The 25,624-nt window shown below is 48.9% G+C and overlaps 14 protein-coding genes across 14 annotated transcripts; 12 read left to right on the forward strand and 2 right to left on the reverse strand.

Moving 5' to 3' along the window:
- Nucleotides 1-111: 111 nt before the first annotated feature.
- Nucleotides 112-432, forward strand: TbgDal_IV2086 (hypothetical protein, conserved; the record flags this gene model as incomplete). Its single annotated transcript, XM_011774492.1, has 1 exon — nucleotides 112-432. One exon carries the CDS (start codon nucleotides 112-114, stop codon nucleotides 430-432), a length of 321 nt encoding a protein of 106 aa, XP_011772794.1.
- Nucleotides 433-1,624: 1,192 nt separating this feature from the next.
- Nucleotides 1,625-2,074, forward strand: TbgDal_IV2090 (60S ribosomal protein L35a, putative; the record flags this gene model as incomplete). Its single annotated transcript, XM_011774493.1, has 1 exon — nucleotides 1,625-2,074. One exon carries the CDS (start codon nucleotides 1,625-1,627, stop codon nucleotides 2,072-2,074), a length of 450 nt encoding a protein of 149 aa, XP_011772795.1.
- A 943-nt stretch (nucleotides 2,075-3,017) lies between these two features.
- On the forward strand, nucleotides 3,018-3,347 carry TbgDal_IV2100 (hypothetical protein, unlikely; the record flags this gene model as incomplete). Its single annotated transcript, XM_011774494.1, has 1 exon — nucleotides 3,018-3,347. One exon carries the CDS (start codon nucleotides 3,018-3,020, stop codon nucleotides 3,345-3,347), a length of 330 nt encoding a protein of 109 aa, XP_011772796.1.
- Nucleotides 3,348-4,576: 1,229 nt separating this feature from the next.
- On the forward strand, nucleotides 4,577-6,352 carry TbgDal_IV2110 (GTP-binding protein, putative; the record flags this gene model as incomplete). The annotated part of the gene is made up of 1 exon (XM_011774495.1): nucleotides 4,577-6,352. One exon carries the CDS (start codon nucleotides 4,577-4,579, stop codon nucleotides 6,350-6,352), a length of 1,776 nt encoding a protein of 591 aa, XP_011772797.1.
- A 644-nt stretch (nucleotides 6,353-6,996) lies between these two features.
- TbgDal_IV2120 (hypothetical protein, unlikely) lies at nucleotides 6,997-7,302 on the forward strand (the record flags this gene model as incomplete). Its single annotated transcript, XM_011774496.1, has 1 exon — nucleotides 6,997-7,302. The coding sequence occupies one exon, from the start codon at nucleotides 6,997-6,999 to the stop codon at nucleotides 7,300-7,302; it is 306 nt and encodes a 101-aa protein (XP_011772798.1).
- Nucleotides 7,303-7,432: 130 nt separating this feature from the next.
- Nucleotides 7,433-12,448, forward strand: TbgDal_IV2130 (hypothetical protein, conserved; the record flags this gene model as incomplete). The annotated part of the gene is made up of 1 exon (XM_011774497.1): nucleotides 7,433-12,448. The coding sequence occupies one exon, from the start codon at nucleotides 7,433-7,435 to the stop codon at nucleotides 12,446-12,448; it is 5,016 nt and encodes a 1,671-aa protein (XP_011772799.1).
- Nucleotides 12,449-13,155: 707 nt separating this feature from the next.
- Nucleotides 13,156-13,635, forward strand: TbgDal_IV2140 (hypothetical protein, conserved; the record flags this gene model as incomplete). Its single annotated transcript, XM_011774498.1, has 1 exon — nucleotides 13,156-13,635. One exon carries the CDS (start codon nucleotides 13,156-13,158, stop codon nucleotides 13,633-13,635), a length of 480 nt encoding a protein of 159 aa, XP_011772800.1.
- Nucleotides 13,636-14,829: 1,194 nt separating this feature from the next.
- TbgDal_IV2150 (T. brucei spp.-specific protein) lies at nucleotides 14,830-15,468 on the forward strand (the record flags this gene model as incomplete). The annotated part of the gene is made up of 1 exon (XM_011774499.1): nucleotides 14,830-15,468. The coding sequence occupies one exon, from the start codon at nucleotides 14,830-14,832 to the stop codon at nucleotides 15,466-15,468; it is 639 nt and encodes a 212-aa protein (XP_011772801.1).
- Nucleotides 15,469-15,661: 193 nt separating this feature from the next.
- TbgDal_IV2160 (TPR-repeat-containing chaperone protein DNAJ,putative) lies at nucleotides 15,662-17,779 on the forward strand (the record flags this gene model as incomplete). Its single annotated transcript, XM_011774500.1, has 1 exon — nucleotides 15,662-17,779. One exon carries the CDS (start codon nucleotides 15,662-15,664, stop codon nucleotides 17,777-17,779), a length of 2,118 nt encoding a protein of 705 aa, XP_011772802.1.
- A 927-nt stretch (nucleotides 17,780-18,706) lies between these two features.
- TbgDal_IV2170 (hypothetical protein, unlikely) lies at nucleotides 18,707-19,252 on the reverse strand (the record flags this gene model as incomplete). Its single annotated transcript, XM_011774501.1, has 1 exon — nucleotides 18,707-19,252. One exon carries the CDS (start codon nucleotides 19,250-19,252, stop codon nucleotides 18,707-18,709), a length of 546 nt encoding a protein of 181 aa, XP_011772803.1.
- A 258-nt stretch (nucleotides 19,253-19,510) lies between these two features.
- TbgDal_IV2180 (hypothetical protein, unlikely) lies at nucleotides 19,511-19,879 on the reverse strand (the record flags this gene model as incomplete). Its single annotated transcript, XM_011774502.1, has 1 exon — nucleotides 19,511-19,879. The coding sequence occupies one exon, from the start codon at nucleotides 19,877-19,879 to the stop codon at nucleotides 19,511-19,513; it is 369 nt and encodes a 122-aa protein (XP_011772804.1).
- A 468-nt stretch (nucleotides 19,880-20,347) lies between these two features.
- On the forward strand, nucleotides 20,348-21,877 carry TbgDal_IV2190 (glycosyltransferase ALG2, putative; the record flags this gene model as incomplete). Its single annotated transcript, XM_011774503.1, has 1 exon — nucleotides 20,348-21,877. The coding sequence occupies one exon, from the start codon at nucleotides 20,348-20,350 to the stop codon at nucleotides 21,875-21,877; it is 1,530 nt and encodes a 509-aa protein (XP_011772805.1).
- A 517-nt stretch (nucleotides 21,878-22,394) lies between these two features.
- Nucleotides 22,395-23,567, forward strand: TbgDal_IV2200 (hypothetical protein, conserved; the record flags this gene model as incomplete). The annotated part of the gene is made up of 1 exon (XM_011774504.1): nucleotides 22,395-23,567. One exon carries the CDS (start codon nucleotides 22,395-22,397, stop codon nucleotides 23,565-23,567), a length of 1,173 nt encoding a protein of 390 aa, XP_011772806.1.
- An 881-nt stretch (nucleotides 23,568-24,448) lies between these two features.
- On the forward strand, nucleotides 24,449-25,450 carry TbgDal_IV2210 (hypothetical protein, conserved; the record flags this gene model as incomplete). Its single annotated transcript, XM_011774505.1, has 1 exon — nucleotides 24,449-25,450. The coding sequence occupies one exon, from the start codon at nucleotides 24,449-24,451 to the stop codon at nucleotides 25,448-25,450; it is 1,002 nt and encodes a 333-aa protein (XP_011772807.1).
- Nucleotides 25,451-25,624: the final 174 nt, after the last annotated feature.

The following is a 25,624-nucleotide window of genomic DNA, read 5'->3' on the forward strand; positions in this document are numbered from 1 at the left end:
TGAGATTAGGGTGGTAAACGTTTGCTTCGCTAGGACGATGTCTCCAAACTGTATGTTTGCATAGCTTTCTCTTTTGTGAACGCAGTGACAGCATTTGTCATTTCGTGGTTGATGCAGGCTCGTATCACGACATTTGATATTACTGCTTTTACGCATGGGTGGGATATGCCCCAAAAGACAGAGGCATGTCGAAGTGCTGGGGTGCTCTACCTGATCCTGGGCGCGTGTTTCTCCGCATACGCTCTCTACTTGCGCTACGCTACGCGCGCAGAACAGTTAAGGCGCTACGAAATGGAGCTTGCGGGAATGCCAGAGGGGACGCCGCTCTTACGCGGCCCGGTCACTAATGGGAGTTTCCCACAGAGTAAACAAAATCAGGGAGCCACCGGGCCCCGCTCCAAAGAAAGTTATGGAGCAGACAGTAGCAATTGAGAGGTGTTGCGGGCAATGCAGGACCCGAAGAGGGAGGAAAGAAAAAAGTATGGTTACCGTTTCGTGACACTTGTTTGCATCCTCGTGTAAATTACCTGAGGAGGACGCGTCCGTTTCTCTTTCCATGCGCGGGTGTGTTTGCGTTTGTTTGTTTGTAGTGGGAGGAGAACATTTTCTGGAATAGGTGGGGTCACATCAAATGATAGGAACAGATGTGAACGGAGAAGGGGCGTTGTGCATGTGTATTGTTTGTGTGTGTGTGCGTGAGTACTAGATGGATATATGTGCAGAAATGATGATGCTTACAAGGCGTTTGAATTTTGCATCGTGGAATATTTGGTGGCTTCTTTTTTCCCCTTTACTTTTCCCTTTACGTGTGCGTGTGGCGCGTTTTCCGTCTCTTTACAAATTTAACGCATTATGGGAAAACTGATAATCATTAGTGGGCGTCACACACATACTCATCGTGCGGTCAATATGATTCCTTCTCCGTTGAATAGCGATCGAACGCCCGCCTAGCAACAAATGCCTCCGTGAAAGCCTATGCGGAGAAACGCGGTAGCGATAGTGGATGATGATGTGGGAGAATCTTCCGTTTGGAATAGCGTTTGCGTTAGCTGGACTCGAGCTTAACCATCGAACCGACTTGTCGCGTTTGTTATTATATTTTTCACAGCGTTTAGTCTTCTCTTTTCATTCGCTAGACTGGACATTGCACCTGTCCTTATGCCGGTACTTTCTTTCTGTGTGTGGAGGGGGCAAGCGTTGAAGGTAATTAGAGGACTTTTGCTTGTGTTTGTATCCATGGAGGTGTACCTACCGTTCCCTTCTGTTGTTTTCATTTTGTTTGACTGCTCCGTTGACGCTCCTTCTACACTGTTTTGCGTCCGTTGCTCTTTTGGGTTGTGCGAACTTTCTCCTTGTACTGTTACTTTGTGGCTATTGTGAAAGGAGAAAAAAATATAACGACAACGCCTATTATGCTCATTGATATCTAACCATCCGGAGAAATGTGTGCTATTATCGTTACGTGCCCACCTCCAAAGTGTCCATGTGTACTATTGTGCATTTGATAGTAAGTGTCGCTTTAACCTCCTCTTTTGTTTGACGCCCTCGTCGCTGTATATCTAATAGCCAGGCTTACGCGTTTACACGACACCAACAGTCTTCGAAAACAGACTAGCACGACAAAATGGCTCTTGTGAAGAAGTTCTCCGGCTCCGTCGCTGCCAACCGCAGCAAGAAGATACACCAGCTGACGAAGAAGACCACCAGGGTGAAGCGTGACCGCAAATCTCCTCGCCTCTACATGAAGGGGACTCTCGCCGGATACACCCGGGGGCTGCACGGGCAGAACAAAAACACTGCACTCGTCCGCATTGAGAACGTGAACACAACTGAGGATGCCAAGTGGTACGTTGGCAAGCGCGTTTGCTATGTTTACCATGGCTACAAGATTAAGCGTTGTGTGCGTTGGTCGAAAGCGCCTGCCCGCCGCAGCAACACCCGCGCCATCTGGGGCCGCATCACCCGGCCACACGGCACGTCTGGAACCGTTCGCGTTAAGTTCAATGGAAGCTCCGTTCCCGCATCGGCCATTGGCAGGCGCATTCGCGTGTATCTGTACCCCAGCCGCATCTAAAATGCACCGAGTGAAAGAGTGGGGACGTGCTGAGAAACGATGCGGTCACAGGTGAGGAGGCCAATAGCCTTAGCAATTAAGTAATTCGATTCTTTTTTTATTGATTCCCTCTCTTTTTTTTATTTTACTCTGAAAGCAAAAAGAAGAAAAACTAATAATAATATGTTCTCATATGGAACGGGGTGTCATGTGACTGCCGGCTGACCGTTCTGTGTTGTATGGTGTTTCGCCATCAGCGGGACTATTGCCGTTACACTTGATAGTGGAGGTCGAAATTAATACTCTTTTCCCCCATTCATTCTTCTACCTTTGGTTATGGCAGTTTGATCCGCAAGAACCCCAACTAGTGCGATGTGCACCCTAACTTTTAACCTATTTGTTCAGTGATTTGGGTTGGTTTGCCCTGTTATAACAATCCAATGAAAGGAGGGCCTCTTTAGTTGAACGATCCGCCACTGTGGATGCCTTTATTTTCTATCACTCCAATGTCACACAGTGGTGTGGGTAATGTGCTGCCGACCCTAGTGTTGGGATGGGGAGAGCATCTGAATGCATCCACTCTGTACGTCCCCTGTGAAGGATATCGCGAGCATCCGAGGGCTGCACATGCACAAATGTTCACTCGTTGGTGTTGTCACGAATGAAACGGCGCAATGGGTTCCTGTGGAGTGGCACCTGCGGTAGCGCTGGAGAGCCCTTCAGGCCCTCCATTAGTTGCGAATCGTATGCAAAGGGGTAATGCGAACTTATTGTCACATACTCCTGCAACAGTTTTTGGGTAGTGCTTCGAACACTATGACGCCCCGATTGCGCTGTTGCGACCATATCGTCTGCGTGAAGCTTTTGCACGACGAGTAGCACGCACCAAGTCTTATTGTGGAGTCTGCGGCGGCCCGCGCCCGTCCCGATGACGCTTTAAAGATGCAGGGTGCTACTTGAAGGGATGAGTAATAATGTCGCTGTGAGGTGTTCGCGTCCAATCAGTGGCAATGAATTGCGTGGGTGCACAGCAAGGGCGTCCTGTGTAATGCGGTGGATGTCGGCTGTCCCTATCTCGTGCGCGTGGATAGCAGAGCCCTCCTTGTTGTATGATGTCGTTGGTTCGGTATCAACGCGACGGTTTGGCGCTCATTTGGGGTGCGACGTTATTGCACATATCGCTACCGACAGAAGCGAATTCAGACGTGTGAACCTCCTAATGTGTGGGGTGAGGAGCGTTACCATCCTAAGAATCGGCCGGCGGACGGAGCGGAATGTCGCTAAAAGGGGGTAGGATTACATGTGAAGCCCGTGTCACCATGGCGCAATAAAATGTGGAGACAACTGGAGGATAACGCCTCTTCGGTTACAGGAGCGGTGGTGTGAAAATTGCTGCAGTGTAGGGTGTGATACTGCAGCTGAGGGTGAAAGGCTCGTGGGTGTAGGGGTACCAAAACTGCCTGCGGTGCCGCAAGCGACACGATGTGCAGTCCTGAGGGGGCGAGGCTCAAATACATCGATGGAGACACCGTTGGATTTGAGGTGCATCTGAGAGGTGTGCCTATGTTTCAGGGCATCATAAGTGGTTACAATGGGCGGGTGGCAGCAGCTACTGTTAGCTTAATAGGGCAGGAGGAGGGGTGAGTGGATGGGCTCGACAAGCCATCCCAGCAAAAGATGGAGCGGGACGGGTGCTGACGTCAGCTTGAAGATTCTTCCCGGTATGCAAGTTGGACAGCCTGGGTCCCCGCTATCGAAAGGCATGCCCAGCGAGGGGCATGCTGCTGTTAGCGAGGGAAATTCTGTTTTCCCTTTGATGGGAATGACGGTGTGATCGGCGATATGGGGCCAAAGGCACCGTGTGTGCACAGTCACACACCACTTGGGGCTTCGTCAGATCCACTTCTACTGGCTTCGACAACTGCGCCCGCTGACCTTTGCTCGGCCACCCGTAATCCGCTCGGGTCTGAGTTTACTTCTGCGGTTACGGCTGACGCATGCTGCGACGAGCCTGGAAGCGCGGGTGGATGAGTGATGTGCAAATTACTCATTGCATTTTTTTGGTAGTATGGTGGCGTAGTGAAACGACAATATTTGTGAAACGACGCTGAAGCTGATTTGTTCCTGTGGGTGAATAGTGATATATGATAGTCGCGCTTGGGAAGAAATTATTTAGCGCAACGTATACGTGACCCTGTTTGGCCGCTTTCTGAAGGTGTTCCACCATGGGAGTGGTTTCGAGTGTTGTGGGGGATACGATGGCTCGTGGTATTTGCATTGCTGTCTATCTGCCTGACTTCTGTTGCAGCGACTACCGTCACTCACCAACACGTTTCCTTTTCATTTTCACCGCACGTGGTTACGTGCAAGTGAACGATTGTTACCCGCTAAGACAACTTTATTACTTTTGCATCTCTGTGGACTAGTCAGGGTAGTGGTATTCACTTTTAGGTTGCACGCCGCTAGTGGATTTCAAAGTGTCTGCGCGCGTGGTCGGAGCAGGCCGCGGTCAGCTTGCCCCTAATGGAAACTAAAGAGAAATCACCAATGTTGGACGATTTGCGGGATGATTGTCCAGCATTCTCAAGGTTGGACTGCTTGGGCAACCTGACAGGAGAGGGCGAGAGGCCAGCGGTGGGGCTGAAGGAACATGCGCTCCAACAGCGTGCTGAATCCTCCTTCGATAGGGATAGACGACTTGCGGGGATATTTTCGTTAGATGGCGTGAGAGGACGCAACCGCCTTGTCAAGGAAGATGATAATGGAAATGTAGAATACAAGTGGCGCCTAACGGGCGTCAGCGCAGGCCGCTTAGAGCACCTGATAACTCAGATGAGATTTCGGGTGGGAGAGGGAAACGGTCAATGCCTGTACGAATTGGGTGTTGCTGATGACGGCACACCACGAGGGCTTTCCGCCGCCGATTACCAGGAGTCTGTAGAAACACTTCTGCGCATGGCGAAGGCGCTCGGGCTTGACACAGCCGTTTTACAAGAGTTTGCAGTTCAAGAGACTCCCGTACCGCTGTGGTGCGGTGAGATTCTTGTTACGCAGCGGCAAGCGAAGCAGCAGGATTGCAGGGTGGCCTTCTGTGGCACCACAGGGAGTGGGAAGTCCACCTTGATGGGCGTTCTCCTCACAGGACTCCGCGATGACGGAGTTGGAAGTGCGCGCCAGCTCATATTTAATCACAAACACGAAATCACCACGGGGAAGACGTCGTCCATTGTGACGCGTGTGCTCCCTGTTACCGAATCAAGAGTAGAAGAAATGCCGTTTGCGTATCGGCCTGAAAGTAGCGAGCGGCCATGTCGCTCTATTACGATGATCGACCTCGGTGGGGATGTGACTAAACAGATGCTCTTTGGATTGATGAGCCGGCGGCCGGACTTCACGGGGATAACAATTGCTGTTGATCAGTCTGTTAACGAGATAGCGAGGTACGCCCAGGTTTGCTGTGCAATGAAATTTCCGTTCTTTGTCGTTGTGACGAAGATAGACACAGTGGTTGAGTTTGAAGTTGATGCGTTTTTGCTGGAGCTGGCCGCGAAACTGTCGACTATTGGATGCAGTTCACTTGTGCTAGCAACTTCAAGTGATGTGGTGGCATTTCAAAAGACGTGGAGGAAGAATAAGCAGGTTCCTCTGCTCTCTTTGTCTTCCGTGAGTAACGATGGCATCGAAGTGTTTCAGCAGTTTCTTTCCTCCATACCGCATGTAGAGATACCTCCAACTCCGAACTCTATGTTTGAGGTTCTTCTTGATGGTTGTTTTCTCGTTCGGGGAGTTGGCCCAGTTGTGAAGGGACATGTGTCGAAGGGATCTGTTGAGTTGGGGTGCCGCTGTAACATTGGACCGGATGCAGAGGGAAAGTTTCACGCCGTTACCGTAAGAGGAATTCATGTGGATGGATCCCACGTCACACGTGCGCAGCAGAGTGACGAGGGAACATTCGCTCTTTCCGAACTTCCTAACGGCATTGATATGTCACAGAAGGGTAAGATGCTGATTCCCAACTCGGTGGAAGTCTGTTGGGAGTTTGAGGCGCTCATAAAGGTACTCGCACAATCCATAACGCCGCAGCTGGAGCCGATTCTTTATTCGGGTAACCTTCGACAGGCCGTAAAAATAGTACCTTCTGGTGTGGAGACCCAGCAATTTATTGATGAAAAGGTATTAGTTCGCTTTCGGTTTTTATACCACCCAGAGGTGATGCGCGAGGGTGCCAGTATTATTCTCCAGTGGCAACCGAGCGGGATCGCTGTCGGTGAGGTGCAATCGGTATTTGCAAATGTGTAGTTCACTTTATCCTTCTGTCGCCCCCTTTTTAATGGCTGACCCCGAGGTAATTAATGAAAAGAACGCTCAATAGGGCCTCGCAGGGACGTCGCTTCGTGCCGACGGCCATTTTTTCCTTAGTTAACTTCGCTGCGGGTTGGTTTTGCCATCGTTGCGGATCCGAACAAATGTGCTTATTTTTTTTGTTCCCCACCCTCTCTGTTGTGTTGCAGTACTGTATGGGCGACACGCACAGGACAGAGGTTATGGTGGGCGCTACTCTCCGTACTGCGCTTTGAAGGATGCCTTCAAATTCCTTATCTTGTTGTATATCTTGCATCCAGAAACGGGTGAAGTGAAGAGCGGTGAGGGAAGTTCTGAACGTTCCCGAGTCGACTTGCTTCATGGTACGCAGAAGGCGGGAAAACTTACATGTGTGTTTTACATCTGTTTATTACTGTGCTCTGCTGCTCATCCAGCCGGTCACTTGCCTTTGGTTCTTGAGGAAGATAGGGACTCACTCACCGATTTTGCACAGCGGCTGCGACGAAAATTGCGGAGTAAATGTTGTCGGTGGTGTGCGAAGTTGTATTATTAAAATTTGATGCAGCAACTGCTCGGGACACGTGTGGTTTTATGTGTTAATGGGGGGGGCATATGTGTGAATGATGTGCTATATTAGACTGTTCTTTCGAGGTTATTTGTTGTTTCCCCCGTATCTAAGTCTCATAATCGGGGCACCTTTTTTTTTTTTTCATGAATGCTCTGCTTCACTGTTGGTACTTGTGGTTGCTGGTCGTTGGGGGAAAAGTCTCCCCGTTTTTCCTCCTATTTTCCTCTTCCTGAGTAATCACATCCACACTTTGTTAAGCTCATCTTTCTCATACCTCAGGAACAATACCCCCACCAACGACGTTAGGGCAAGGCAACGTTTTTTGTCTTTTTTTTTCGGGGGTGGCGTGATCGCATAACCTCACAGACCTTTCACCGTATATCCCAGATACGTACGCATTGGTTATCAAATTGGAGAGACGCAAGTGACCGTAATTCCAGGGTTGATTGTGTACTTTTTTTTTTAAAAAAGAGGTTGCCGACTGCCTCATGATAGGGTCTTCTGCGACCACCGTGTCATGCTCAAATGATGTTTGTAGTCGTGCCAACGAGCGCTGGGACGAGGACCGCCTCGCCGTTGCCACTCACGTGCAGAGTTTGTTGGTTGCGATCCGCTCCAATGAGAGGTTTGGCGCCAAGGCGCGTTTCTTAGGATCGAGTGACGTGGTAGAACATGTGCTGCTGCGCCGTCTCCGGGCTTTACAACGCAAGATCGTGACTCCATGTTTGGTGCGCCCGATCACGGAGGAGGCGATTCTGCTCCCGTTCTGCGACATATGGATAAGTGAGGAGATGAGTTACACCATAATTGGCACGGCAATGACTTCTTTATCGAACTTGATTGATCTTAGGTGCACCTTCATTACAGTGAAGGGGATCCAGAGGGTGTTGGAGCTGGCCCAGCGGTCTGTTGGTGGTTCCGAAGATGACCTTACCTATGAGGATCTGTTGCTGAGGAAGCTGAAGTTGTGCGTGAGTTGTGTGAAGCATCCGTGCGCGCGTGCGCTTCCTGAGACCTTCTTTGTCGACGTCGTACGCCTGGCATTCGTGATAGCCATGCATCCGGACACGAGCTTGCTGCTCCGTTGTATTGCTAAGGAGGCTATGAAAGACACTGCGACGGCGATGTACGGCTTTATAATTGAGAATATTTCTTCGTATAATTTGGGTCAAGGCAGCACCGATGGCGTTGAGAACTTTCAAGCCCACGAAAGTTGTGTCGATTTTCAGCTCACGGGCGTTCCCATGCTTCGCTATGTATGTAGTCTCATCGATGGAACTGTCAGTGAGACCAAGGAGGGCCGTTTTAGTCTGGGTATGTTTGTTTCGGCAGCGGATTCCTCACTCATCAGGAAGGTTCAACTGGAAGGCCTGCATTTAGCGCAGTCTATTCTTTTCGTCGTCAAGGATCATTTGTGCATGCCGGAGTGCGGGAATTTGCTTTACAGCGTGCAGCACAATCTTTGTAGGGCTTTGTTGGTTGCTGGAGTGGGGACGGAGGACATCGCTCTTCTTTCTCAGATATTTCCAACGGTGCACACCGTCGTGAAGGTAGCTTCATTTCACCTGCTTCCGCAAACCTATTCGTTTTTGAAGGTGCTTCATCTGGATCCGCTTGTGCGCATTGGCAGCGATCTAAACACAAATTCGACGTCCAGCCGAGTTGGCTCCGTCACAACATCCTCTCAGCGGCCGAGTCCGGCTGCTCAAATGAGCGTGTCAAAGATGCTGGATCTTTGTGAGAAGCGGGAGCTTATTTTGGAAAGTCTAGTGGGGTTCTGCACGGACGCGAACTTTGCCGTATTTTGCTACGCACAGTATGATCTTTCGCGACGCTTTCTTCCACTTCTAGAGCATATGTGTAGCTTGTTGGTGGAGAACTGTTTCAATATCACTAACTCGAACGTGCCCCTGGAGGGTGGCAAGCCTGGTCACAACGGGCTTACAAATGATGTAGAGGTTGGGACACCGTTGACGAGGATGGATGCGCTTGCCCTCGAGGCAATCAAGGGGCTGTTGTGGCAGGTGTCGCAGGTTGCTCCACCACAGCGGTTTCATGGGGACTCAAATATGGCGGCCATGATTAACGCGCGTATAACCGAGAAGAATATGCTCGTAGAGCTCGCATCTCTTTTTCGCACTAACGCTCTAAAGAGCGGCATCCCTTTTCTTCTTGAGAAAGCCATCCGCTTGCCAGCTGGATCCTTGAAAGGGGTTGAAACGGGCAGTATTGGCTGTGATGTGCCAATGCTGATCCTCGAAGAACCTGCTGGTGGGCGTGAGGTTGGCGCCTGTCTGTACCGTTTGAGTGGTCTTCTTGATAAGCGTGCGCTAGGCGACTACCTGGGGGAGTTGGGCCGGGAACCACCCGAGCCGGATCCGGATGAAGGTGAGCATTACCAAGCGGCCCTAGCGGCTTGGATGGAAGACCGAAAGGACGACCACTTGAAGCTTGGCACAGTACGCTATCACCAAGAGCAATTAAAGGGTTTCCTCCAGTCATTTGATTTCCGTGGCAAGTCCCTGTTGTCATCGATACGTGAGACAGCCTATCATATGTGCATGCCAGGCGAGGCCCAGAAGATCGATCGGGTTATGGAAGTGTTTTCCAGAACCTGGTTGGAAGCCAACCGCGGGGAGGGGAAGGATATCAATCCCTTTCAGAGCGAACAAGGGCCATTCATTTTAGGTTTTTCACTCATCATGCTTAACACCGATCAACACTCAGGGAAAATGAGTAAACCAATGACCCAAGAGGACTTCCGACGCATGCACCGTGATAGTGACGGTGGAAGCAGCCTCCCCGAAGAGTACCTGAGGGCCGTGTTTGAGGATGTGAAGGCGCATCCAATTATCATGGCGGAGATGATGGATGTCGGCTTTTCAAATGACGTCACGTGGCGCTTAGAGATGCGGCCATCCGAAGCTGTTGAGTCAAGGAAATCGGACCCGTTTACGAGGGTATCAATGCAGGCAGTGTCGCCAAACGCTCTTGAATCTTGCGAGGTGGAGGCACTTCGGCCGTTTATCTTACGTATGATATGGAGTTATTGCCTTACCGCCTTCGGCAATACTTTAGTGGGTTGCACAAAGTCGCTGTTCGCCACCCAAAAGGATAGCACGCAGGAGACTGGTGCCGAAGGCGGCGACGTGATTCCCCAGCTTGCCACGCCTGAGTACGCGTACAACTGTGCACTGGACGGATTATGTCTTCTGGCTAAGGCAGCGAGGGACCGTGGCATGGCCTCCGTCGTTGATCGCGTCATCCTCACCATTCTGTCCCAGTTGCCGCTTGACTTGGAGAACGTTGGGAGCACAATTCCACAACTTTCCACTCAGCCTTCCGCCCTACTCTGCCTTGAAAAGGTGTTTCGTGTGCTCGATGAGTGTGTTCACGACGTCCTCGATGCTTGGGAGAAGTTGGGCCGGCTTTTTTCAAACTTCTTTCTTCTTGGCATGTTTTCCCGCGATGTAGTCGACTCGCCGGAGACTGTAACGCTTTGGGCTGAGTTGTACGCTAATCCCTGTGCTGGTGCCGAGGAAATCGGTGACACACAAACAGATGGCGGGTGGCTCTCCACACTGTGGGGCTCCCCAAACACTCAGAACCGCACGAAGGAGCTTCGTCTGCAGAGGGAACAGGAAACCATGGAACGTGTAAAGGCTCTTCTCCCAACTTTGGAAGAACTTCTGAATATGATTGATGGGCTTGATGTCGACTCACACGGGAGGTTTTTTTCTGTGCTTTGCGAAGAAGTGCGACATAAGCTGAGGCAGAAAGATGGCGGGAGGTTATCCACTCATTTGTTGGTACTCATTACAGAAATTGCCGTGCGCCGTCCTGCGGAGCAGACCATATTGGATCGCTACATAAAATTATGCCAACAAACAGCTTCACATTACTTTACTGCCCACGAACATCTTGACGATGCTGATTTGTATCGCAACAACATCAGTGAAGACGGTGGGAGCAGTAGCCGTCTCTATGCCCCGACCACCGAGAGGTTTGGGGTTTCTTTCGGAGCCGGTGCCTCTCCCGCGAGTTTTGACTTCTTTGAGGAGTGGTTGACATCGACAACGCGCGTCGTCAAGGCAGTGCTCAGAGCTCTTGTCTGCTTCGCGTCCAATGCGGAATCTCGGCATGTTTTTTCACCCCTTCTTGACTTGCTGATGGCCGCACCGCCGAACGTATTCAAGGTTGCCGTCGCCGCTGACCTCTCACTTACTCTACTGGAGTTAACTCAGGAAGCCCCTCGGCTGGTTAACCCACCATATAACCTTTCGCTTAATGGAGTACTTTCTGCGCTCTCCCTTTCCTTTACCACGTGCCCCAGCCCCGTTGTTCAAAAGCGCGTTCAGAGTGCTCTCTCCTTTGTGGTGAGGGAGGCACTTTATGATTCGTTAAGTGAGAGTGATGATATTGTGAATGTGTTAGTGACGTGTGCTCTTCAGTCGTCCAGGATGCAGGAGGAATATCCTGCTTCTGCCGATACAACATGGCCCCGGACAAATGTGAAACCCTCCGATGTACCTGAACAAGGTGAACTCGTAGAAGGTTTTATTGGGAGCCTGGTGACTGTGTGCCATCGCTTCGCGATAAATCACGCGTTAATAGATGCCCCGGCTGACAACGCGAAAGGACCTGCTGTGTGGATTATTGCACTGAAGGGGCTCTCCAACTTGGTTGTTATGTCTCGTCACAGCAGGGACCGGAACATGGCCCTGTTGTGCCTACAACGTTGTTTACTAGACTTGGAAATTGGTTCGCTGTCCGCGGATACGGTGGTCCTGGTGTACGAGAACGTAATATTCCCCCTCGTGGAGCAGACTTGCGCATCACCTTCAGACTCCCCTGCAACTCTCGGGGAACGGTGTGATCAAAATGATGAGTGCCAAGGTGGTCACGCCACCGATAAGGTTCTTCCTCAAATTCTACCCAAACAGTTTTCGGTAACTAGTATACTAAGTTCCCTTGCCCCAGCTCCGCCGTCGCGCCGGGCTGCACAGTCCGCTGCTGCTGCTGCCGCCCAGCGATCACAAGGCGGCAGGGACAAACACCGGGAAGTGGTTGATTTGAAGTGTCGTGTTGTGTCTCTACTTTCGAAAGTGTTCCTCCACTATGCAAAGTTAATGGGAGAAAATCCCGTAGTCCTACGGGATTTGTGGCAGCGCGTGTTGGGAACGCTGTGCGCCCTCTACACATCTTTATCTGAGGAGTCAGGGACTGGTTTACCCGGCGGCGAGGCCGCGACTTTGGATGTGCCGGCTTCTAACGGGCCGCGAAGGATTGGAGCTATGGCGGAGGATAACGCTGTGCTGCGTGAAGCCATACAGGAGGCAGTGAAGAACATGATCTACGTTCTTGCCTCTATTCTGGTAGGGACGGGATCAACTTTGGAGGCAGTAGAGGCACAGCAGTTTTGGACGTCTACGAAGAATCTTCTGCGCACGTTTGACTTTGCAGAGCAGTTGCTAGTTTTCATTGACAACCTTGAGGGTACTTGAGGGGTAACGAAGAAACTACAGTGTGAATCAAGCGATTAATGGTAGACGTAGAGCCTCCCGCTGAAGCATGTCGCAGCACTAACTGTCCTGACATCGGGCGCGGTCAAAAACAAAGAGACAAACAAACACCAGCATCATCAGCGAATTAACTATTTCTAACAAGCTGCCGGTTTTATTCCCCTACTCCACTTTTCTTCTCTTGTCTGATGCCCACGTAGTTCCACTGGAAATGCGTATGATGGTTGCTGACAGTTAGTTGGTGACCGTGGTAGTGTGCCTATTCTCATTCCCATTCTCTACCTCATGTCTTTTAACCTCCGTTCAAGCCGTGCACCTCAACAGGTGTTTGGTTGGTATTGTTTGTGTGTTGCGCCGCTTTGTACAGTAAAAATACCAATAGCGAAGGGGAAAGTCGTGTAAGGGAGGCGATTTGGATTTTTTTTTTGTAGTCACCCGGTAGTGTCTCTTCGCTACTTTTTTCTTCGTTGCTTCTTCATTCCCACAGTTTCTGTCCGTTACTGTTTGCGGAGGCGCCGGTACCTCCTTCTCTGATCACACTCAAGTGGCTGTTGTACAAACAGGGGAGCGCCTTGATTCTCGCCGCTTGAAAGTATTTTGCGAAAGTACAGAAAAGATAACAGCAAAGGCGGCAGCGAGGGAGGCACACACACACACAAAAAAAAAAAAGAGATTGAGGAGGCCGGCGCATGAAGGCGACAATTATAACACCAGGGGAGACGTATCGCATTTTAGCGCCCGCATCGTCGTTGCACAAATACTTGACAGACAGCTACTGGTGCTCTGCGATGGAAGAGGTATGCGAGGGAAAACTAGACGGTGTTGCAGTGCGTTATACCGGGCAGCAGTTGGTGCTTCTGCAGTTCCGCCCAAAGCAACTGTCCCCTGCAGGCTACCGGTATCCCATTTCCATGTCTATTCCTGTGGAGTATTTGGTCCCCATATCTACTGAGGAATCGACGGAGGATCACAATATTTGCAAACATGATACCAATTACGGTACAAAGGAGTCAACTTTTTTGGGTTCGGGGTTTGCGCCACTGTGTGTTGTTTGCGGGAGATATAATATACCGGGTATGGTGTTGAGGCACCATGGCTATAAATGCCCCGAATGCGTGGGCCACAAGTCGACACGCAAATTGCGCATGGAGGGTGCACGGCGGCGCTGATTTGTGAAGCTTACGGAGCCAGTGGAAGTTACGTAGGAGAGGGGAATGTGTGGAAACGGGGAAAACGAAAACGGAGAGCAGAGAGAACCGGATGCGTGGGGCGTGTCTGTTGAACCACAGTGGGAAGAATGATGATTTAAGCAGAGTATCGAAGAGTGTGTGTGATGCATGCCCACGTTTGTATTGATGTATTTAACGTCACGTACATGCACATCGTATTAGTTTTGCGTTGTTCGTGCGTTACGTTGAAAGTGATTTTGGCTGGCGTTGGGAAGGGGGGGAGGGCTTGTCAGCTCTCCATCTACACCTATGCACTCCTCATGCTCGGCTGGTGCGTGCACGTGTGCGCTTTGTTTTGTATCGTCCCACCCGATACACATCTTCACTGAACGCTTCTGTGCTGCAGTTGTTGGCACATCAGCATTAGGCCCATCCATCTGTTTATGTGTGTTTGTGTATGTGTACAGCTAAATGTGTCTCTATTACGAGAGGGTCTGAATGGACACCTCATGTCTCATCATCACTTTCCCCCCCCCCCAATGACACGAGAAGCCCTGTGACTGCCGATGTGAAGTACCATGTGAAGAAGTTTATTTGGTGAGTTAAGGTGCATATATACATATGTCTATATATATATATATATATATATATATACTGGGCAAGGCTTGATGCCGCTACTCATCACGAAATGTTTGATCGTTAAGCGGTGTGAATGCGCTTGGAGAGTGCTGCGGCTTTACACCACGCGACGAGGTTTCCGTCGGAAGAGTGGTTTCGTGTTTGGAGGCTCCTCGCCGTGGCAGGTGTGATGCTTTGGGAGGTTTTTTTTTTTACTTCTCTGCTTACTCACTTATGCCCTATGTGCATTTCGAATGTTTTCTTTTCTTTCTTTGATTCCTATGGCGTGCACATTACACATTTATAAATGTTGTGCTACCGTATGGCTGTCTGAGGTTGAAGCCAACCCCCTCCCCTCCCCTACTCCCACATGCGTGCCAAAATCCTTTTCTGCATCTGTGAGTGGAGTGCTGATGGAGCACGGGCTTGAGTTTTGTGTACACTGCTTTTAGCTAGCGTTGATGGAGGGATTCGCTTTCACCAAAAACGCGCGGGAGTGGGTGCCGGAGGTTTATCTTTTCGCCAAACTGCACTCCTCATACTAACACCACTGATTTGTTTTCCAATGAGGAAGTTATGATTACATGTTTGCGGTGCTGTTCACCTGAGGCGGGTTTGGTAAGGAGGGGAGAGTTAAAAATGTGGATGAGTGAATATGGTTTGTGTGCGCGAAACGGAACGGTTAAGAGAAGACGAGATATTCCAACTTTTCCTTCCTTCGTTTGCTTGTTTAGTTGTTTAATATGTTCAAACGAGCCGTTGCCTCCCTATTGCTTTCCTTCCCTCCGAGCGTACGAGATACGTCAGCGTGATTTTGTTTTTCTTTGTTTTTTACTATCCTTTCCACCACCTTGCTTCGTTAAGGTGCCTTTTGCTTGCTTGTTTGTTTTTACGTCTTTGAGAGCTTTTGTTTGTATGTGTGGACAAAAATATATATATCTCGTTTTAATAATCGTGACGTCCTTCCCTTCCTTAACTCATTCTCAACTCTTTATTCCACCTTTCGGCGTCACCCTAAAACGCCGTGACCACCATGTAAGAGGTTTAGAGCAGAGAAAAGCTGGAGAAAAGGAAGCGACGAAGCAAAGCTACAAGAAGAAAAAAGACGAAAGCACCAACAGCAACAGTAACAGCGACATCAACGAAAAGCAAAAGCAAATAATTATTGAGGACGTTCGTGTCGCACAGGGGTTGTTTGGGGTTGCGGTATATTGATATATAAACATATTTGTTGATTACCTTCCTTGCCTCAACTAGAGGCAAGGCAGTTGCATGTGTCTTCATGGCACTTTCACATTTTAAAAAATCCTTTGTTTGTCTTCTGTACTATGTCAGCTACGTTGTTCTACTTTACTTTTTTTTTCCCTTACCTGAACCCTCCACCCAAAGGTGAGTTTTAGCCTCCACAATGGAGACGACATGCAAGGAGGATGTTCCTCAAGTACGTTTCCCATCGCCTACTTCTTCCAAGTCGATGACGACCTCGCCGCAAAAACTGTCGATCTTGGGCGACATCACCGCCGAGCCCTTGTCTGCACGCCGTTCATTTAACGATGTGTCAAAGGTGAGGGAACCTGATGGACGCTGGTGCCGGAAGTTTCTTTCAACGTACTTCCGGTGTGAACTCTGTCAGAATGTAGTGACGGACCCTGTGCAGATTTTACCGAATGTGCTGTTGGTGTGCAGGCGATGCGCCCTCTCGAGGCGTGTGCCATCAAAGGACCTGCAAGAACTTCCAGTTAGCTTGACGAGGGCTTTTGAGGATTTGTACGAGGGACAGAGGGAAGTCCAGCTGCCGTCAGCCAGCCGAATGAGTGAGATAGGAAGGGCGAGCACAACCTCGGATGAAGCCATATGCAAGAGAAGAATGGTACGAGTGAAGCGCCCGGATGCGGTGCAGGAGGGTAGTGACCATAGTCAAACTTTCCCGCTGGCAGCTTCTATTAACGGTACACTGAATGCCTCAGGGCGGTCATCAGTGCCTCTTCTACTTAATAAGGCGCTGTGCGAACTGGAAAACAAAGAATACTGTATGCGGGTAGAAATAGAGTCTGCTGAGGCTTCTGGTGCACTGGAGCTGAAGAAGAGCTACAACTCCGATATGCGAAAGATAACCGCACGCAGCTGCGGGACCAGCAAAACGTTGAAAACGGACGCAGATCAAAAGTATGAACAGGCTGAATATACCCTGGCGCTGGAGCTGTACACGAAGGCAATTGAGCTTCAGCCCCGTGATCGCCTCACTCGCCTTACCGCTTTGTATGGAAACAGGAGTTCTGCCTACTTCATGGCCATGCGGTATGCTGAGTGTATAGCGGATTGCATGAAGGTGGTTGAGCTGGACCCGAACAATGTGAAATTGTTCGCTCGTGCGGCAAAGGCTGCAGCCATCATGGGTGACCTCACCGCGGCTGTGTCCCACATGGAATCGATTCCGGAGGAACGTGTTACACCCAATATCATTAGTGAAAGGGAAAAGTATAAAAATGGACTCGACACGTACAAACGCGCTGAGTCATCCTTTGGAAAATCTGATAGTGACGATGCTTGGCAGATGCTTGTTGCCCAATTCAGTGACACCATCTTTTTTCGCATCCGCTACGCTGAGTCGTTGCAAAACCAGAAACGATTTTTGAAGGCAGTTGAGGTGCTTGACGTCGTTCCGCAGGAACGCAGGACCCCCAAACTCCTGTACATTATGGCTGCTTGTCTTTTTATGTGCGGGTTTGAACACTTTGATAAGGCACGCACTTGTTTAGAGGATGTCCAGCAATTGGACGAAAACTGTGCCCAGTTGTTGAAGGTCCTGAATATAGTGGATGAGGGCAAGCAGAAGGGGAACCAGTACTTCCAGCAGAAGAAGTTTGTAGCTGCTATGGAGCACTACACTACAGCCATCGGCGCTGCGGTAAACAACAATCAGATATTGCGCATCCTCTACTGCAATCGAGCTGCGTCCTACAAGGAAGTAGGAAAATATCGTGAAGCCATTGAAGACTGTACCAGAACCATTCAGCTCGACCCAGCCTTCTCTAAGGCTTACGCGAGGCGTGCGCGGTGCCATCAGGCACTTAGTGACTTTGCTTCTGCTATCCGTGATTTCAAGGCGGCGATAAAGTACGATCCGAACGATCAGGAGTTGCCACGGGAGCTCCGGAGTTGCGAGCAGAGCATGGCGAAGGAAGGCGAACGTGAGAGGGACTATTACTACGTTCTGGGCGTCAGTCGTAATGCTACCGAACGCGAAATTAAGGCAAGGTATCGTGAACTCTCACTCCGCTGGCATCCGGATAAATGCATGTCACTCCCAGAAGAGGAGCGTGTGGTTGCGGAGCGCAAGTTTAAGATTATTGTGGAGGCGCACACGACGCTTATCGATGCCGTAAAGCGGCGGGACTACGACCTCAAAATGGAGAAGGAACGGCTGACGCGAAGTGGCGGATTCGGTGGATTTAATGGTTACAGTTCAGAAACGTTCCGTGGGCATTCTAATCGTTTCCGTCAAGGCAGTAGTGGATTTTGGTGAGTGAAGTGCACTGCGTAGCACGTGAATATGCCTTGCAGGAGGTGCAAATGTGTGTGTTAGTTTGGAAGAAGCGGCAGGTATTTTCCTTGCCGTTACCGATAGGAGGCCAAAATAACAAAAAAAAAGTGTGTGTGTGTGTGAGAGAGAGAGAGAGAGAAACGAGGAGGGGAAATAAATACAAAGGTTTCGGATGAAGGATGGCAGTGACACTGAAGTTGTGGAAACACGTGAGTCTTCCGTATTATTCGCAAATGAACCGTTTGTTGTGAAGTAAAGTCTGTAGGAATGAGAAGATAATTTTATTAATAGTTTTTTGTAGTTTGTTTGGTGCTCCTTCCGTGTTGTGCTTCTGCACGCCTTTATACATTTTTCTTTTCCTCATAGACACCCGTGTGAACAAATGAACATATATATATGTGCATGTTTCGCTTTATGCTTCAGCTTTCCTTTTCTTCCCACCTTTTTCGGTTTCACCATTCACCATTCGAGTGCTTGGACGGGGCGCATTCGCAGATGTTGTGCGGCAAAAAAAAAAAAGAAAAAAAAGAAAAGCAAAACTGGACCGTTGGTTTTCCTTTTCTTTCTTTTTTTTCTTACTGGAAGTAGGGGGAGAGAAGGGAGCGGGGAAGGGAAGGGTTGGTACTTGGTAAACTTTTTTTTAAAAAAAAACGCCTTCTCTCCGCTCTTTTTCTTTTTTCCCCTCTTTCTCTTTCGGTTGCTCGTGTGCTACAAATGATGAGATCCATCCCGTGTTGGGTATCACTGGCGCTCTTCGTTCCCTTTCCTTTTTTTTTAAACCTTCTTCTTTGATACCGTCTCTTAATTTTCTTCTTATTCCCCTTTCCCTTTCCATTTCCATTTCCCTCTCTCCCTCTGCTTTTCTGCACTTTGCAACCCACTTTTTTTTTGTTTTGGCGTTTGTTACCGTTATGGGATTGCAGAGGTAAAAGAAAAGGGAAAAATGTGTTTGATGTGAGCGCATGTGCGAGAAGGTGAAGGGAATTGGAACTGATGCGGGTATGCTGTCGTGAAACCAAATGCATTGAAGGTAACTCTTGCGCCTGCGTCTTTGTTTTTTGTTTTTGTTTTGATTTCTTTCTTTTGCTTGTTTTCTTTAGGTTGCTTCCCTCTCGTTATTACTTTCCCTTTTTTTTTTTTATCAGAACGCGTTGTTACGCTTCGTGTGGTAGAAAAGGTACTAAAGAGTGGAAAGGTCAACAAAACCGAGGTCCAATTGGGGGGGGGGAGGAGTGGAGGGAAATGAAAAGAAAAAGGGAATAAGAAGGGATTTGTTGTCACCGCTTGTGAGCATCCTGTATTTACTCTCTTTTTTTTCTTTTCCTGTTCTCTTTCTCTTTCTCTCGATATTTCTCTCTGCGGTTCTATTTCTTTTTCTTTTTTTGTTTCCCCCCCCTTTCCTCTGCGCGTGCGTTTATTTGCGTACACCTCCGTCTCTCTTTTTTTTTTTTCCATTTCTTTGGATTTTGCGTTTCACTCCCCCTCCCATTTTTTTTTTGAAGTTGTTTCTTTTTTTTCTTTTTTTTTTTCTCCTCTCCGATACTTCTTTTCATCGGTTGTATTGGTTTTCACTCCCCTCCATACTCTTTTTTTCTTTTTGTTCTGTTTTTGTTTTTGTTTGTGTACCCTTGCGTGGTGGCATGTTAACGGCCAATCAATTATATTTGTGGTGTTTTCTTCATTAATGTGAATTAATTAAACAACTTCAATTCCTCATGGTGTGATACAGAGGGGGGGGGGAATCACAGGAGATGATTTGGAGGGATAACAAATGAGACGCCTCGGGGGGGGGATTTGGAGGGGAAAAAATAAATAAATAACACAACAATAACAATAAAAAACAAAAGGAAACCATTTGGTGATGCAAGAAGGATGACGGAACAAATGGATACGTGAATGGAAAGAAGGAAGGGTAGAGAATATGATATGTGTTTTCTTTGGCAGGTAAGGGAGGGTGGTGGAGGAAAAAAAAAAAAGTGAAATGTACCGAAGAAAGAGCCCAAGAAAATAAGTAAAAAAAAAGGAAAAAAAAAGAAAACAGAAAAAAAAAAGAGTCCGAAATGAAGCGAATGATATGGTCATGGGTGGAGGGAGAAGGGACGGGGAGGCAAAAGGGAATTTTTCATTTGCCGATGAGTAAAGAGGTTGTTACTTCACAGGAATAGAGCGTACAGGTGCGGGAGGGAAGAAGGTGAAAGAAAGAATAAAGCAAAATAAAAAGAGGAAAAAAAAGGGGCATTTGTTAAGGTACCAAATATGCCTCTCTTCTGCTGACCATAGAAAGAGGAGGCAGTGTTCTTTTTCATGTTCCTTTTTTACTTGTTTGCCTCACTGTGTGAGTGTATATAGGTGCACCTCATCTCACCATACGGTTTTGGGGGAGGGAAATAGAGTCGCTACACTTTAATTACTACTACATAAACTCTCGTGATCGCCGTGTGGGGGCCATGTTGTCCTCGCTACCCAAGCATTCGCAGTGATACGTTATTTGACTTTTCCTCCTTCAATTTAACTTTGTTGTCTTTTAAAGGAAATATTCAAGAAAGCGTGATGATTTACGAACTTGCGCTACTTATATCCACCTTCCTTGGACTTTCCATCTTTGTTATTCCCTTTTCCCTGCTGCGAACATGGACACGTAGGCAGGCGAGTAGTCGTTTCGATTCTTCTTCTGCTTGTCAACGGCACCCAACGAAGTTGGATGAGCAGGTCAACGCGAAACGTCCGTTGAAGGTTGTGTTTCTTCACCCCGATCTTGGCATTGGTGGCGCCGAACGGCTTGTCGTTGACGCTGCTATTGCACTTCAGAGGTACCAGAAAGTGACGCCTGTGCAAGTTATTATTGTGACAAACCATCATGATCCCCAGCGTGCTTTTGCTGAGACGGTGGACGGCACAGTGACCGTGCAGGTATTCGGTTCGTGGCTTCCCGCCTCCATAAAGGGGCGAGCCAAAGTGTTTGCTGCAACCCTTCGCATGTGCTGGGCGGCGTGGGTTACGTGTTGGATGCACCCTGATGCGGACTGTTTCATGGTGGATCAAGTAGCCGCAGTTCTTCCGCTGCTCTCATTTGTGGCACCGCAAATTCCTCGGCTCTTTTATTGTCATTTTCCCGATCAGTGCTGTGACGGGAACCGCGATGAAAACCAGCAATACAAGAAGAAACCGTCTATCTTTCGCCTGCTTTATCGGAAGCTATTTGATGAGGTTGAAGTCTTTGCTATGAACTATGCCAGCAGTATCGTGTCGAATTCCAAATTCAGTAGAGCGGCTACTCTGAAGGTTTTTCCCAAACTAAGCAACAGGATTGACGCCGAGGCTGACATATTCTACCCTCCTGTGTCATTGGCTGTTAGGGAAGGGGCTAAACATAACGGTGACACAAAAGTATTTGACACCGAGGAACTCGACAAGCTCCGGGACGCTATTCAGGGAAGAAGTGTGGTGCTCAGTATCAACCGCTACGAGCGTAAGAAGAACCTTGTATTGGCTATTGAAGCATTTGCACGTTTGTTAAACTCGGGGAAAACGACATGCAGTGGTGCTCCGTTGCTCGTTCTGGCTGGTGGGTACGACACACGGTTGGAAGAGAATGTTGCACATTTGAATGAGCTCCAAAAGGTTGCTGACACATACAAACTTATGGATAGTCAGATTCTTTTCCTGAAGAATATAACCGAACTCGAAAAGCGCTACCTTCTTTCCCAATGTTGCTGTCTTCTCTACACACCCACATCGGAGCATTTCGGTATTGTTCCGACTGAGGCAATGATTAGTGCGAAGCCAGTTGTAGCTGTCAACCGCGGTGGACCGTGTGAAAGTGTGGGTGAAGGTGGCACACTTTGTGACCCAACGCCTGAGGCTTTTGCGGAGGCTATACTTTTATATCTGAATGATGATGAATTAAGGAGGCGGGTGGGAGAGGCGGGAAGGAAACGGGCGAGCGATGTTTTCACTATTGAAAGGTTTGGGGAGAAGCTGGCCACACGTTTCGTGAAGCTATGGACTGAAACGAACGCGGCTATGGGCAGAGCAGCGTTTTGGGGGAAATGGCTTGAGGGAGGAAAAAAGGCGGACTGACTGAGGGGCTGCGATCGGTTTGCCCCATCCTGGTCACCTTCGCTTCTGTCGGTAGTGGTACCTGCTACATCAGCGGACTATCGGTCATCTCGTTCCTTTTTCATCCCTATCCTATCTGAGTTTTTTTTTTTTTTGATGGACTGTTATCCCTTCTTGTGCTGTGATATGTTGCGTGTCTCTCCGCGCTTTGTATTTGTATTCACGAGGTGGCACCCGCCTGCGTAAGTTTAGCCAATGATGGAATGGTGTTCGCGGTCTCAACAGTTGAGCCCCTCCCCACACTTCAAATCCATCTCTTTTTTTTTTTTTCCACTCTACCTCTTCCATCGTGTTGTGATGAACCGTTGCGCATTATGTATTTCATTTACGTGTGCTATGGAGAGGAAGTGTAGGTGCTTGTTGTGCGGTGGTTTTACTTCTTTATTTCCCTTGCGGCACCCGGTAGCGGTGGTTGTCCAGTTTCATTCTTCCTAGTAGGGTCTTATCGTTCAATTTTATCCCTGGATTGGTGCTGATAATGCAGACCGGCCCATTCGCCGCCGTTAAACGCGTTCCCGATCATGTGCGCAACATGATTCTGAACGAAATTGCTTCCGAGAACATATGGCTATTTGATCGTGGCCGGTGCGAAGCGGTAACGGTGGGCGATATGCGGTCCTCCTCCTTTTCTATCCCGATGGCCGAGTCTCCCCCTGCAGTTGGATGCGAATTGGATAACAATGAACATCTTCTCCTCTACGATCTGATGCGCGTGCGTAACGGCCAGGTTATGTTTGAGAACGAGCATTTCAGTCGGATACGGCAAAATTGTATATTGACTGCCCCTACAGCCTGCGATGCCGCTAACGTATCGGAGGATGAGGACCTGGGGAAACTCTCAACTTACATTGAGGGTGTGCGGTCGACGACACGAGATTTCATTAAATGTAACCCATGGGAAAATGGAGACGTCAATCTCAAGTTTGTTACATGGGTGCTTCCTTCCCAGTTGAGTGACGTATCAACGGCAGAGAGGCGAAGCGAGCTTCTTCGAACTCTTTCCTACGCGGTTTACTACGTAACTTCCTTTTTCCCTCCGGAGGATTGGTACGAGGAGGGAACGCGTTATGCCATGCTTTATGATGCTCAGCGGCATACACCAAATGCAAAGATCCTGCAAGTCCCCCTGCGTGAGCGAGCAAAGGCGCTTCAACAGACTACTAAGGCATTCGAGGTGCTCCTTGTGTCGGATAACAGGCGGCACTATCTTGTTCCTGAAGGATCACGCTCTAACTATCTTATTGTCTCCGGTGACGAGTCATTGCTCTGTTCATTGGAGGAAGACATTCTTGTTGGCATTACTCTCCGTGTTGCTCGAAGGGCTGCTGCGTGTGCTCGCCTTCCATCCCTGCGACACCGTAAGCTTGTTTTGGGGGACATTTGCCTGGCGAAGAGCATTGCAATGTTGGGTACAAGCCCCGGTGTATTACCCATCAAAGAGATTCAAGTATTCTACGATGAGGAAAGTAAACAGAGTTTCCTTTTAGCAATGGAGGATTATATGCAAGGCAAGGATGAAGAGATCCAGCGTGCTGTCATCGCTGTGCGTTACCGCATATTGAATGATGACGGACTGCTCCGATTGGAAAGTCCAAGCTGCGATACGCTGAAGCGCCTCAGAGCGGCCTATGAAGCGGAGGCTCTTCTTTAATTACTGTAGGAAAAGGGTATAAAGGACTGTGCTCGTTAATGTGGAAGAGGTAGCATCCCCTCGCTTGCTTTGTTATTATTAATATTAAATTGCGGGCGACAATGCCCTGGTAAGAGATGGCTAGAGGGGGGGGGCCGTAAGTGTTTTTTTTTTTTAATCGCTTGTTCGTTTTACTTTATTTTTTCCCCCCTAATTATTTGTTTAGTGTTCGGTTTGACACGTAATAGTACAAGTGCCTGAACGTGAATGCGGAGAAGATGACACGACTCCGAAACTTTTGTGGTTTTGCTAAGCATTTCGGAGATCGACGGAGGGGGGGGTTAAAAAGTGTTTTTGTAGTGAGTTGCTTTTATATTTGTTTAGAGATCCATGCACGTTGAAAACGACGCTTCGTAATTGAAAGATACATTTTCCCCCATTCAGTTTGTTATCGGCTCCTGTTTACTTTGATTGGGCGTCCCTCCCCATGGTGAGGCGCCTGAGTGGAAAAGAAAATATTTTTTTTTAAAAAAAAGACGAGTGAAAAAGGATGCCGCTACTTGTTTTTATGACTCCGTGCCTATTACCTTACATATGGCTAATGGTTTGACAGGCAAACCTGCGAAAGCTCCACACTTCTCTTCCGCCGCTCCGTTTTCTCACCACGGCGTGTCGTCGGCTCTTTCCAACGCATTAAACGTCGTCTGTTCGGAGCTTATGATTAGTATTCGCAGAAAGTTCTAGAAGGTAAAACAATATAGTAGACGAGGGAGGTGCAGCGAGAAGGAAGGAACGTCGACCACCAGTTTGTGTGTGTGTGTTTTGCATTGTGAACGGGAGCCATCTACCTCAATACCTGACATCCCCGTTGGTGCTTCCGCAGCTTTACCCGAACTGTAGCGATGATATTACGGCACTCTCGCCGCCTGTTGGCGATGGAGGGGGAGCGCAAATTCACATTTCCAAGCACTCCAGCAACTCTCAGTACTGGCGGCGTGCCCTTCTATGGTAATATCTACGCAGGACGTGTTGACACACAAAATTATGTGCCTCCACCACAAGAGGGGTCTGGACTTATCAAACCAAACAGTAGCGCGTGGGACGACCCTCAGGTGCGCTCTAAGATTGAGCGGTGCCCGTATTTTGCGCTCTGCGATCAGGTTGTATGGCACAATATGGATCCAGCTTACTTGGACCCCGGCCTCCTTACAATGGAGGAGCACCAGTTGCTGCTACTATTTAGCCGTGCATACTATGAAAAATGGAAGTTAATCCACAAGCGGCCGCCCAATGCTCTTCCACGCGTGCGCATTAAGTACGGGTCCACCGTTCTTTTAGAAGAAATGTTGGAGCTCATCGACGTTCCGGTGCCCGTGCGGCGTGCACTGGTAAGGGAGTTTCAGGTCGACGACGCCTCCCTTATCGCTATGGACCCCGACTGCTGGTCAGCCGCGTACCTCGACCCGTTTAACAGGGATCATTTTTCCGGTCGCGTGCTGGAGTTTGCTGACATGAGTGAGGCTCATCGTGAGAAGTTCTACCTCCTTCTGCGGCAGATGCGTCGTATTGTTGTGGTGCGACGGGATACACCAGAAGAGGAGCGGTTGGTGCTACCCTTTTCGTCTGGTATAACATTGTATGACCTTTCTAAATATTTAGGTATTGAGCCGTACGGTGGTCAACTGAAGGTTTACGATTATGTGGACCTCCAGAAGACACAACAGGTGATTACACTGAAGGATGAGGACAGTTACTTTGACTACCTCGTCACGACTTTCTTTAAGGCAAACCTCCGCAACGCCACCCTTAGCGACGTTGCTGACGACATGGACAACACAGCGCGGTACACCATTACCGTGGAGCCCTTCACTGTTGCCGAGAAGCGCATCGGACGATGGTTTTGATTTCCTTTTTTTTTTTTCTCGCTACGTAGCGTTCTACATACTGAACTCTGCAGGTCGCGTTTCATCGCCCTGGTCGGCGTCTTCAAGTGTTATTGTCGCTTCTGTGTTATCTGGTTGGGGCACTGTATACCCAGTATTTGGATGTGGCCAATTTTGCCTTTCTTCCACTGGGGA

Source organism: Trypanosoma brucei, chromosome 4 (assembly GCF_000210295.1).
Source record: "Trypanosoma brucei gambiense DAL972 chromosome 4, complete sequence".
Taxonomy (NCBI): Eukaryota; Euglenozoa; class Kinetoplastea; order Trypanosomatida; family Trypanosomatidae; genus Trypanosoma; species Trypanosoma brucei.